A 12,954-nucleotide genomic window follows, 5' to 3' on the forward strand; every position below is an offset into this window, starting at 1 on the left:
AAACGAATCTGACTGCAGAAAGTGCCGTAAGCAATGGCCCAGGCTGGTGGTAATGTTGCAGTGATAGACAAGCGCAGCCGGTGATATCCCGTCCCGTTAACCCCAGAAAAAAAATAGGCGATATCAAAAGTGACGCAGAGGCGGAACGAGGCGAGGCTCCCACAACGCAGGTGTAAGACAAAATGGCAGATGGTCGTAGGACAGAACCGTGGAGATGGAGTCGCCGAGTCGGTTATGACCTCTTGAGAGTGACTGCCTCTTTGGGGTTGTTGCGCAGGCCTTTGTCCGGAATGCTGCAACGGTCAAGGGCAGCGATGATGAGATGGTACAATATGCACCCCAATAACTTTCAAGTTCAGGCAACCCGTCCGCTTGTCGCAAACAGAGGACTATCACTGGTAGTGGATGAGATTGAGATTTGAAAGGAGGGGTGGATTTGGGTGGTTGCGGATTCGGGAGGTGAGACGATGCTGCGTACGAAGCGGATAAGAAGGATAGAGGTGCAGTAACCGAAGAAACCGGGATCTCGATTACGATTGCGATGTTGTTCTCGAGCTGATGGCAGAAGAGTATATAGATAGAAGTCGAGGATGAAGGTCAAAAAGTGCAAGGCTCTGAAAGTCGAGGGTTAGGTTTTGGGGATCAAGTTTGGATTCGGGAACAGAAGGATGGATCGAGGGGAAAGTTGGGAAGGGTGTGAGCAGGGTGAGTTCTGAGTCTGGAGTAGCTCGAGTTCGAGTCAAAGGCGGTGCGGCGGCGGTGGGCACTGAGCCAGAGAGGCAGTGCGGCAGTCGGAAGAGATCACGATCTGGTTGGTCTGAGGGTGACGCGCAAACTGGACGAGGGTCAGAAAGTGGGAGAAGTGGCGGTGGCCCGTCTCGCGCCGTCGTTGGTTCTCGGTTGGAGGCAGAATCGATTGTAGATGCTTGTTTGGTGGAGTTTTGACAAAGGAGGATGGGGTGGAATACGGACGAGGATGCAGTGGTCGTGGATCGTGATGAGGTGCTGAAAAGAGGACAAAGGACAGAACGAGGAAGAGATAAATTGCTGGTTCGAGTTAGAAGAGGAAGAGAAGAGTCATCGTCATCCTCCAGGCACTGGTACTGGTACTTACGGAGAGGGCAGAGGTGAGAAGTGGCAATGCCCGTAAGGACCCCTCCGGACAGTGACAGCAACAGGGCAACAGGGACTCGTGCACCGTGGCTTCTGGGCGGTGACAGTGGTAAAGGTGCCAATCAGTACCAGCCTCAGAAGGGCAATCGCTGCATCTGTCAGTCAGTACCTGTCAAACGTCGCAGGCTTAGGTGCAAGTTAGGGCCTAAGGGCCTTTTGCTTCGGACTTCTTAGGCATGAGATCAGGCTTACCGGGTACGGATAGTGGGCACTCGGAGCCTAAGTCGTCCGAGCTAAAACTTGAATCGTGAGCGTCTTGGCAGTTCAACCCCGCGTTCAAGTACAATGTTCGAGTTGTTCGCTCGTCTCGCTTCCTCGGACCAGTCTCAGCTTCCGATGCTTATGGGATCAAGCGTCTAAGTACAGTATGAGTTGAATCAAATCGCCACCCCGAGGTATTGATAGTGTTGGCTTGACAAAGGATTAGTCGGATAAGACAGGTGGGCCACTGTGGTATCTTCTCAGGATGTTCACAACAAATTCAGGTGCCTAAGATGGATGGCAGTAGTGAGAAGAACAATTAGTTACAGACGGATATCTCTCGCTACGGTGCAAGGTCATCCGGCGCCTTTTATATGTATGCAAGGCTCTACACCATCCTCAATCGTTCAGGGTCTTCTCTTTCATCCTTGAGCCAACTTGCAACCTACTTTGGATTGGAATATGTTTGCGGCGCAGCCACATGAGGCATCCAAGCCCCAAAGAGGACGGATACCTGCTTGATCAGACCTCGAACACGAAAATACCTTGCTGTACCAGGCAAAGACGACATACGAGTCTTGGTATCTCTGCACATTAGTGCGTGGTGGGTGGACCCTCGCTCAATCACAGGCACTCCAACTCGAAGGATTCCATGTCAACACGACTAAATACTCGCCTCAGATCCACTCCGCATCAAGGCTCAAAAGGCGATACCATTTCCCAGACGTCTTCCTCTCGATGACTCTTGCACTTCCAAAATGCTGGCCGTGTCTCGGGAATCTCATGGTCATTTTGGCCATTCAATCAACAGATGATCATCGCACTGCCACTTCCGACTACACCCATCGGACGCTACGGACACTAATGACTCTTATCATCTTGTGCAGCATGACTTGACCAACGACGGAAGTGATATCCTGCACCGTCTGTCGACAAGGTCAAGTGCCATCGAGTGATCATTCGCCGAACCATCCACAAGCCACAAGCCATGACGGCCTGTCAATGACCCAAGGCTGAAGGGTGCAGAGACACCATCCAACGTGGAGGCATGTTCCAGAAAATCAACGAACGACTTGGTACACCCTGTCATGATGCCCACCATTTGGGCATGTCCTGCCCGTTGGAATGCTATCGGGGGTTGGATTCATTTTCCCTCGATCGACCAGAGGAATGTCGTGTCACCTCCGAGCATAATGTAACATTCCAACGATTCGTAGAGGACGCGTAGAGTGGTCCATGCCGTGTCACTTCAATGAGACAAGCTCCTTGGGGAAGAGACCCGAGTCAACCGAGAAAGCGAAGTCTGCATTCAGCCGTACACACGAACGGATGGTTCGTACCGCTGGCTTCTGGCACCTACCCAAGGGTCGCCTCTTGCCTGTGTCCTAGTCCCGGACGCTTGTGCTTGTTCTTTGAAGCTAGCACTGGCGATTCAGTCCGAAAGGGTGCTCAGCCAGATATCACCCAGTGCCAGGCAAGGGTCACGGTCAGTATGCAAGTGATATACTAGCGACTGACCAGTCCGTGAAGGAGTAATGCCTCGAACAGTGATTGGAGAACAAGTGGGGGAGAGAAGCGAACATGGGTGGTTGGGCTGTTCGAGTTCTCTTTTGGTCCTTGAGCTGTCTCTATCACTTGGCCGCTAAACCCCATCGAACCTTGGAACTCATGCAAAGCCCGTACGCAGTGGCGTGGAAATGAAACTTGGCGTACCCCCGGATTGTCAGATCCATTCAGTTAGTGACGGGCCTGCGACACCCTCCAACCTTCAAGTTCACCATTCATATTAGCAACATCTTCATATGTACCGACACTCAACAGCAAGGAGCCAGCATACACCAAGTAACCCCCCATACTCCGTATTCAGCTTGTCCTTCACCTTGACGCCTCGCTTGATCCCGACGCAAAGTACCTCCTATACCTCCCAGACCACAAGCCAGCATCTAGCCACTTGACGAGATCTTCACCCAATACAGGCCGCAGTGGTGGTCTGTCCATTTCTTTCTCTCATTCTGGCCACCACCCTCACTGCCACTGCACCACCATCTCCGCTCTCTTAGCTGTCGATCGGTGAACCCCGAAGGCCACCATTGCCAAAAACAACCTGCAGGCAACCGCCATTTCCATTCTTCCTACTTCATCCGCCAGTTTCCACAGCGCCTGCCTTCACTTACCCCCAGACACGTCTCGATCCTCTATTCTCGACGCGCCTTGCCACGGGTAACCTGTTCCGCCCATCTACCTGCCTGAACTAGTGCCGCTAGTGCCCGGGCTGCTTAACTCCTCAGCCTTGGAATCAGTCCCATTTACATCCGACCTTGCCTACTTTGACCCCACGGGTTGTCTGCTGCCTCCTCTTTTACATTCGTATCAAAATTCATAAACAAGGTTCAAGGGTCAGTGCTCGAGAAGAAGCCCTCAATTCAGGTTTTCTGAGCCAAAACTGGTTGAACCGGAGTGTTACATTATCCATCACATTCAGCACAAGGGAAAACACATCGGAAACGCCGCGGATCATCAAGGATGGCTTCGAATTCTTTCAGAGACTCGATGAACTCTCTAGGCTGGTCTAGACGAGACCCAGACATACCCGTCAGCACCAATGCCTCAACGCCTTTCTTGTCCAAACTCAATCCCTTTGGTCGCAATGGTTTCGTTCAATTACCAACACATGAGGCTCCTGGGGCACCATTACCAGCGCCAAGTAGAAGAGAAGAAGAGGAAGGCTGGTTTGCTTGTAAGTTCGCATCTCTCGGCGTTCAGTAGCCTTGTCATTTACTGTGGGAGAGCATACACTGATCAACATGACTACAACAGTAAGTCGATGGGATCGCCTTCTAGTATTTGGTGGTTGCAATCTGGCCGCGTTGGCTTGTTTTGTGATATGTTTCGCACTTTTCCCAGTCCTATCCTTGAAGCCTCGGAAATTCGCCATACTGTAAGTTTCATGTTTACTTCACACCACCATCAACGGGCTCAAAGGCCATGTGACGGAGTTTTACCCCATGATGATGATGTCAGCATGTCTATGTCCATGCATTTCAACCAGGACATGACCCTTGGCAGCCCTCCCTTCCAACTATCGAACACCTACAATGCGCATGTGTCTTGGATTAGAGTTGAGTGTGACTGACGCGTCTTGATTAGGTGGTCTGTGGGCTCCGTACTGTTCATCGCGTCCTGGGCCTTTCTTATGGGACCCTATCAATATGCCACGCATCTCATGTCCGGTCCTCGTCTTCCTTTTACTGCCGCTTACTTTGGTTCCATTGTCATGACCATTTACTTTGCGGTCGGTGTAAGTCATGACATCCCACCTCTCTGTAGTACAGAACACATTGCTGACTGCTGCTGCCCTAGCTTCATTCCACTATTTTGACCTTGATCTCATCCATTGTGCAACTCGTCGCGTTGGTTTGGTATCTAGTCAGCTATTTCCCCATGGGCAGCACGGGTTTGCGCTTTGCTGCCAGGGTGGGAGGAGGCCGGGTAGCCGCGTGGATGAACGACTGATCTGTTCTCAAGGGGCGTGCTTGTCATATTCTGCACCACGCCATGCGTGGGGGTCAACCAGTAATCCAATTACAGCCTGACCGGTCACCGTTGTGGCACCTTGACGTCCCCTGCCGCCTCATTTGTTCGGTGTTATGTCCTCTTCCAGTGTGAAACATTGGAGCAGATTTCCACAACTCATCCTAGACGACGACGAACATCTCGCTCTTCATTGCCCACCCCTCTCACTGCATCAGTGATCAAATCCCGCAATTCTCTCTGACCCTCGTCGGTATGGAAGTTCTCTCTCCCTGCAAGCTCCTCTATGCGCCTTCTGAACTCGGGGTCCGGCTCTTGCGCCAGCTCCGGCGTGTCCTCCGTCGACGAATTGACATTTATAGTCACATTCGGCGGTAGTGCGGGCGGATCTTGTGCACCGTTGACTGATGACACATTGCCAGCAGAGGTGGAACTCGTAGACACGCCCGCATGGACTTTGAGGTATGCAGCGACCTCGGGAAAGTCCTGCTCGGACTCTATTTTATCCGCCGCAATTGTGTCCTCATCATTCTTAACATTCACATCCACGCGCAGTTCTTCCACCAAACACCTCGCCACCTCTACACTCTCGGCAACGAACAAGCATGTCTCACCGTCTTCGTCGGTCAAGTTGACATCCACGTGGAACTCATTCACAAGTAATCTGAGCAGGTTGACGTGATTGTAAGAGGCCGCCGCGTGTAAGAGGGAATAGCCATGTGCGTCTTGCGCGGAGGCTAGGGCTGGCTGCGAGCGGAGGAGGGGCAGTAATCGGGGATCGGGATCAGGGACAACGGCTGCCAAAAGGAAGGGATTGAGGGATGCCATCTCTAATAGGAGAGGTCTTGTCGGTGGTCAACTTGGTGGTCCAGAGATCTGTAGTTTCTACGTTGCAGGAAGATTGGTGGATGGATGACCGAAATCAGTCCTCAGTCTACGAAATAAATTCCCTAGTTTGTGGCTGAATGAGGGGGTCTTCCGACCAGCTGGTGGCTAGTGGGGCCAGGAGGGTTCCGATCCGGAAAAATCTCGACCGACAAGGCTGAGCTTCAGTTATTATTGCGGTGAAGCCTATGAGAGCTAGTGGGATGCTTCAATGAGGCTGAGTTCAACTTCACACTAGCAATTCGGTGGATGGGCAAGCAAAAAGCCATCGTGACTCGAAAGTGAATTGACACTCCCAGATTGAACATCGCGTGTGAGTCACACTTAGTAGTAGTCCCTTTCGCCTTGAGCAAACAGGCTGGTGACTCCCTCAGTCCTTCCTTTCAAAGTTCAATTGTCGGCCACAAAGTCTCGGATATGACATAAATATTCCACTTCTCAGCCTTCCCCATCGTCATATTTCAACACAACCATTCTTCGAGCAACACATTCGCTTTTTAATCTCTTGCATCAATTGCAGTTTCAATTTATCCGTCACTCTGTACTGGCCGTTCCTCCTGCTGAAAAGAATCGCTGCGTGTTCTGGGCTTTGCCCTTGAATCAACCACCATGTCTCAAGACCCCCACCAAATCTCTCAACTCGTGCAAACCCTAGAGACCGCCAAGGGTAAAGGCAAAGGCGGCAAGAAAAGCTTCTCTTGCAAAAAGACCACCTTCGATGTCACTGGCTCCAAGATCACTGTTGACTCCTGGCGTTTCAACGACTGGGATTACAAACGTGACGATCTTCCAACCTACGCCCGAGGATTGTTCACCACCAAGAGAGCAGATGGCACCCCCGAGATTGCCGTGAGAGGCTACGACAAGTTCTTCAATGTCAACGAAGTCCCATCCACGGAGTGGGAACACATCGAGAAAGATACCATGGGCCCTTATGAACTCAGTGTCAAGGAGAATGGATGCATCATCTTCATCTCCGGATTGGAAGATGGCACGCTTCTCGTCTGCAGCAAACATTCGACAGGTGCACGCTCAGATGTAGCCCAGAGTCACGCAATGGTTGGCGAGAAATGGGTCAAGCACCATGTCGAAAGTGTTGGCAAGACCACCCATGACCTGGCCAGGACACTGAGAGATATGAACGCAACTGCGGTGGGAGAACTATGTGACGACGACTTTGAAGAACATGTTCTGGAATACCCCCCTGATCTCGCCGGCCTCTATCTACATGGTATCAATTTCAACCGACCAGAATTTGCCACCATGTCTGGGCCAGACGTTCATCAGTTCGCAGATACCTGGGGTTTCAAGAAGGCCCAATATGTGATGATACAGAAAATCAGTCAAGTGAGAAATTTCTTGGAGGAATGTGCCGAGACGGGTTCATGGGATGGAAGAGACACTGAAGGATTTGTAGTTCGATGCAAGTTGAGTGGTCGAAATGCGTCTACAGATTGGTTCTTCAAGTACAAATTTGAGGAGCCCTACTTGATGTACCGACAATGGCGAGAAGCAACCAAAGCTATTATTGCCGGTAAGCCTCCACGGTTCAAGAAGCACAAGAAGATCACCGAGGAATACTTGCTCTACGCTCGGCGACAACTTGTGAAAGACCCACAACTGGGAAAGCTCTACAACCAAAACCATGGTATCATCAAGATGAGAGATGGGTTCCTCGCAGAGATTGGCAAGAAAGGATCCGACATTATCGCGCAAGAGCAGGGAGAGGAAAATGGTGCTGACGACAATTCTGGGCCACGAGATATTGTACTGGTACCAATTGCCACCATCGGATGTGGCAAAACCACGGTTGCAACGGCACTGGTCAAGTTGTTCGACTTTGGTCACGTACAGAACGACAATATCCAAGGACAAAAGGGACGCCCACAGAAGTTTGCCTACGCCATCACCAGTGCGATGGCTGCATATCGAGTGGTGATCGCGGACCGCAACAACCACCAGAAGAGAGAACGAGACCAGATCATCACTGATGTATCCAAGGTGGTTCCCAATGCTCGATTTGTTGCCCTCCACTATGTCCATGAACCTAAGAATCGAATGCTCAATGACATCCGCAAGGTGACACGTCAGCGAGTACTTGATCGAGGGGATAATCACCAAACCATCCGTGCAGGCAGCAAGAGCACGGAAGAAATTGTGGGTATCATGGAAGGGTTTCTCGATCGATTTCAGGGCTGTGATCGCTCATACCCAGACTCGGAGTTTGACCAGGTCATCAACTTGGATGTCACGGCCAGTAGCTTGGAAAACCTGGAGACTGTAATCACACATTTGTACAATGCGTACCCCGGATTGCTTCCTGATGAGATGCCTAGTCATGAAGAGATGCAGCAAGCGATTGATTTCTCCATGGGCAATCAAGTCACGACCAAGCACGACCTCTCATTCAACAAGGCACCCCAAGGGAACAAGAACCAGAAGCAACAGTCACCGGCGCCTCAACCAGCCAAAGAACTAACGCCAGAACAATTGATGGGCAAGCTTGAGTACTTTGGGGTTGTGGTCTCGGTCACCAACATCAACTCGGTTTTGAACTCAGTCTTCGACAAGGAGCAAGACGCGGAAGTAGGTCGCATGTATCATACGCTCAAACAGATGAGACGGGTTCAATCTCAGTTTCACGTTACTTTGATGCACCGAGCATCGGCCGTGCAGAAGCCGGAACTATGGCAACAGTATGTCAGTGCATACCTTGAGGCGATTGCAAAGAAGGAAAAGAAGTACAAGGATCAACTGGAACCTCACATGGGGCCTGCTAGAGTCAAGCTCGAGAGAGTGGTCTGGGATGATCGGGTCATGGCCATTGTTGTACGAATCTTCCCCGGAGAAGGAGGGCCTAGTTGGCAGAGTGCAAACGCGATTCCACACATCACCATTGGTACTGCACGTCCGGATATCAAGCCGGTGGAGAGCAACGCGTTGCTTGCCCGGTGGGAGGAAGGCGACACGACGGGCTCTCGGATCTACGATAAGGAAATTCCAGGAGGAGTGATTTTGGAGGGAAGTGTGAAGCCGGTTTTGCGACGATGAGTGGTGTTTGCGAGGAAGCGGAAGCGGGAACGGTCAAAAGTTAGATTGTGCATGAATGGCTCGGATATGGCAGCATCGCGTCAAAGTACGTGCGTGCGGTTTGTATGACATGGTTTTCTCTTGAATTGTAGATGAATGGCAGATGCTCGTCATGACTACCATACAATAATGATCATCTCCGTCATGCTTTATTGTACTCGTACGAGTAGACTTGTCCATGAGGTTTCGGAGCAAGACAAGGCTAGCTCGAGTGGAAGGTGGGGTTGAGGGTGGCACGAAAAAGATGGTTGCCAGGTGCAACCCCTCCACAAACATTGGGAAGGCGCGACTTTTGGAGCTGGATCCTAACCTAACCCGCCAAAGTGGAAGAGCTTCTTCTTCCGCGTTGCTTCTGGTGGTTCCCCCAGGTACCTGTAACACATACACGTTTCTTTCTTTATTGCTACCTCCAGAACTTGAACGTGTTTCATTTTGGGTGGGAATTGTAAACATCCTCTGCAGCATCCTCTTCTTCGTCTCATTAGAATCATCACATTACCTTTCAATTCCTCCAGCCGAGTTCACTCTTCAGACTTCCCTCAGAGTGGTTAGGTAGCTAGTTAGGCGTTGCGGGGCGCCTACGAAACCTGAACCACTGGCACTGCCGTGGCCGGCCCAGGTGACCACTAACCACCGACCAAAGTCAACTTGGACTTGAGCGCGACGACTCCCGTTGCCAAGGAAAAACAACTCTTTTCGACAGACTCCACTCCAACTCTGTCAACCAACTCTCAGCCTGAGCCTGAGCCTGAGCCTCTTCTTCTACCACTACTACTGTATGTACTCTCTACACGGGTCAACCACCTCCAACTTGCATGCTTCAATCCTCTCTCTGTTTTCCCTACGCGCCCTCCTCTCTGATTTCAAGTGCATTGCTTCTATCACTTGCATCTGTTACTTCTGAATCTCTTTGACAAGCAATCTCCTGATTCTCCAATTCAATAATCACAGAGAAGCCTTCCGCCGCGTTCAACGTGCCACGGCCTTCACTCTCCCATCCTCCAACGCGACGCCCCAGCAACCTCTGCTCTGTTTACCTCGATCCAACCAACACACTTCCTCCCAATCCATTCGAGTTGTTGAGCTCTTCAAGCTTCCCTCAGACATCCTCGTACATCACAACTGCTTGCCAGTTGGTTCACATAGCTCAGGCCCAGACACGTCCAGAAAAGCTCGTGCGTCATTCCCCATTTATATGGAATTCTTTCAATTCATGGTGCTAATTTACCACAAAACACAGGTCCTTGACTGCTTTCTCGACACGTCCTAATCACTGGACTTGCAGCCGAATTCTTTTCTACCTTCACCATCTCTCGCCACGACGGCGTCTTCCGCACACCATGGTTCTGGTAAGTATACACAACCATCCCGTCACTCGACAGGTATACCACGCGTGACTTGACACCACTTACTAAACACTTTCCAGCCACGTACCCGACAGCGAGTCGGTAACAATGAGAACGACGAGAATGTCGCCGCCCAATCTACACGTCTAACACGCGCAAAGGCCGCCGGTCTCTCCAACCCCGAAGAAAATTCCTCCAATGCAAAGAAGGTGGTTCAGACAAAGAAGTCTGCCAATGGCACATTGACTGGCGCACAACGTCAACGTGCATTACGAGATGTAACCAATGCTGCCAAAGGTATCGAGGTCGTTCAAGAAGGAAAGAAAGCTACAAAGGTTGGCCTTCAGTCAAAAGCTGCCCAGTCAACCGGCGGTGTTCAGAAACTCTCCAGAACAAACTCGTCGAGAGCCGCCCTTGGAGTCAAGGACAACAATGTCAAACCCAAGCCGGTTTCCGATTTGAAGAAACCGGGAAGTGGTTCAGGTGCACATCAGAAGAAGCGAACCCAAACATCCGCATCGACTATCCCCTCCTCCAAAGATGCCACCCCAGATGTCGAAGAGCCTCCTCGAAAGAAGTCATGCACTCAGGAAGATATCGAGACTGCCCAAGCAGATGATGGCACAGACATCATTGCTGATCTTGACGCTGAAGACATCGATGATCCTTCCATGTGTGCTGAATATGTGCGTGAAATCTTCGAATACTACATGGCCTTGGAAGAAGTCACTCAACCAAACGCCAACTACATGGACCATCAAGACGACCTGGAATGGAAGATGAGAGGCATTCTCGTTGACTGGCTGATCGAGGTTCACACTCGTTTTAGGTTGTTGCCCGAGACCTTGTTCCTTGCTGTCAACATTGTCGACCGTTTCTTGTCTCAGAAAGTCGTGCCTCTCGACAAGCTGCAACTCGTCGGTATCACCGCCATGTTCATCGCCTCCAAGTACGAAGAAGTTCTTTCTCCTCACGTTGGCAACTTTGTTCACGTCGCCGATGATGGCTTCACAGTCGACGAAGTCTTGAGTGCAGAACGATATACTCTATCCACATTGAAATATGACTTGAGCTATCCCAACCCCATGAACTTCTTGCGAAGAATCTCAAAGGCCGACAACTATGATATCCACACCCGAACTCTTGGAAAGTACTTGATGGAGATCAGTCTCGTGGACCATCGCTTCTTGGAATACAAACAGAGTCACATAGCTGCTGCTTCCATGTACCTCGCTCGAATGATTCTTGATCGTGGTGGCTGGGTATGTTGTTCTGATTCACCCTGTTGCTCATGATTGTTAACAATCTCTAGGATGCTACTCTCACCAAGTTTGCTGGTTATTCCGAAGAAGAAATTCTGCCTGTCTTCGAACTCTTGATCGATTATCTTCAGGCTCCAGTTGCTCACGAGGCACTATTCAAGAAATACGCAAGCAAGAAATTCCTCAAGGGTAAGCATTGACTTTGATTGAACTCGTCTCATGGATGCTAACATTTTACAGCATCGATCCTCTCTCGGAAATGGGCTAAGGACTATTGTTCCAGCTTACGAGGAGGTGGTGTGTCGCTGGTCGATACCAAGCAATAGCATGTCATCACCATCTGGTCAATGAACTCTGTCGTACCTTGCTTGAGGAAATAGAGAATTGTTCTCCACTTCTCAAAAGCTGGTATGGTACAGACTATCAACCGACTGAATCTTATCGAAGGTCATGATGCTTCATGTCTGTATCAGTCTTTATCACGATCAAAGCACGATATCCAAATAGAATTAGCATCAACATTATTATCACGGCACCGAATCGACAAAAAGCAAGCCTTCCGGTCATAACAGAACCTATTACCATTGCGAGCGAGCTGTGCATCTGAGTTTGCTGTACTTGCGCATTTCTCGATAATGTTCTTGCCTCGGGACGAGATTGACCCCCTCAACCAGGTCAACCGCGAGCAATCTCTACTATGGGTGGATATGATTTTCTGTTTCTGGCTTTTCATCGCACCTTTAGCGTTGGACAAACAAAATGGTGGATGGATGGGGATTGCGAAGGAGTCAACTATTACTTACTTTGACAGTGGGTTTTTTGTGCCAATCGGGGTATGCTTTTTTTTGTCATTATGGGGAACTCTGAAACGGCGAAAGACACGGCGTCATATGAATTGAAATGGGAAACTCGAATTGAGCACTGAATCCACCTCGGAGAACATGGGCGCGGAGATGGGATTGAACCGGAAGGGATGAATGGCAAGGGGAGACTGATTGCCTTGTATGTGTCTTCTCAGGCCCCCGAAGCAATATCTCGGAACTTGAAGGATCTGTTTGTGAATGGCCTTGACTTGAAAAGAAGTTCCTATCACTCACTCACCGGCCGGTGTGTTGAGTCTGTACTCTCTAGACTATCCATCCCAATCCCATCAAGCCTCCCTTCCTCCCATACGAATATCAAACCTTGCAAGCAATCCCTTCAGCTCAGTGGACACTGTCACCGAATAAACGAAAAGGATGCACATTGAGATCATTATCATCATCCTCATCATCATCATCATTGCCTACCTAACCCGGTATTCCGACACTCAGTCCCTCAGTCCCTCAGTCCCTCAGTCGTACCCGCTTATCACCATCGCCGCTTTGAAATGCTATATTATGTTATGCTACGTTACGCTATGCGATGCTCTGCTCACACTGACAGCCCTGCTCTCGTCTCGTCTCGTTACATCATGTCATGTCATG

General features: G+C 50.3%; 3 protein-coding genes across 3 annotated transcripts; 2 read left to right on the top strand and 1 right to left on the bottom strand.

Annotated features, from left to right (window-relative positions):
* Positions 1-5,064: 5,064 nt before the first annotated feature.
* On the bottom strand, positions 5,065-5,733 carry LTR84_003050 (uncharacterized protein; the record flags this gene model as incomplete). Its single annotated transcript, XM_064846645.1, has 1 exon — positions 5,065-5,733. The coding sequence occupies one exon, from the start codon at positions 5,731-5,733 to the stop codon at positions 5,065-5,067; it is 669 nt and encodes a 222-aa protein (XP_064705625.1).
* Positions 5,734-6,399: 666 nt separating this feature from the next.
* LTR84_003051 (uncharacterized protein) lies at positions 6,400-8,841 on the top strand (the record flags this gene model as incomplete). The annotated part of the gene is made up of 1 exon (XM_064846646.1): positions 6,400-8,841. The coding sequence occupies one exon, from the start codon at positions 6,400-6,402 to the stop codon at positions 8,839-8,841; it is 2,442 nt and encodes an 813-aa protein (XP_064705626.1).
* Positions 8,842-10,220: 1,379 nt separating this feature from the next.
* LTR84_003052 (uncharacterized protein) lies at positions 10,221-11,814 on the top strand (the record flags this gene model as incomplete). Its single annotated transcript, XM_064846647.1, has 4 exons — positions 10,221-10,229; positions 10,307-11,488; positions 11,539-11,677; positions 11,729-11,814. The coding sequence occupies 4 exons, from the start codon at positions 10,221-10,223 to the stop codon at positions 11,812-11,814; spliced, it is 1,416 nt and encodes a 471-aa protein (XP_064705627.1).
* Positions 11,815-12,954: the final 1,140 nt, after the last annotated feature.

Source organism: Exophiala bonariae (genome assembly GCF_035927105.1).
Source record: "Exophiala bonariae strain CCFEE 5792 chromosome Unknown scaffold_15, whole genome shotgun sequence".
NCBI lineage: Eukaryota > Fungi > Ascomycota > Eurotiomycetes > Chaetothyriales > Herpotrichiellaceae > Exophiala > Exophiala bonariae.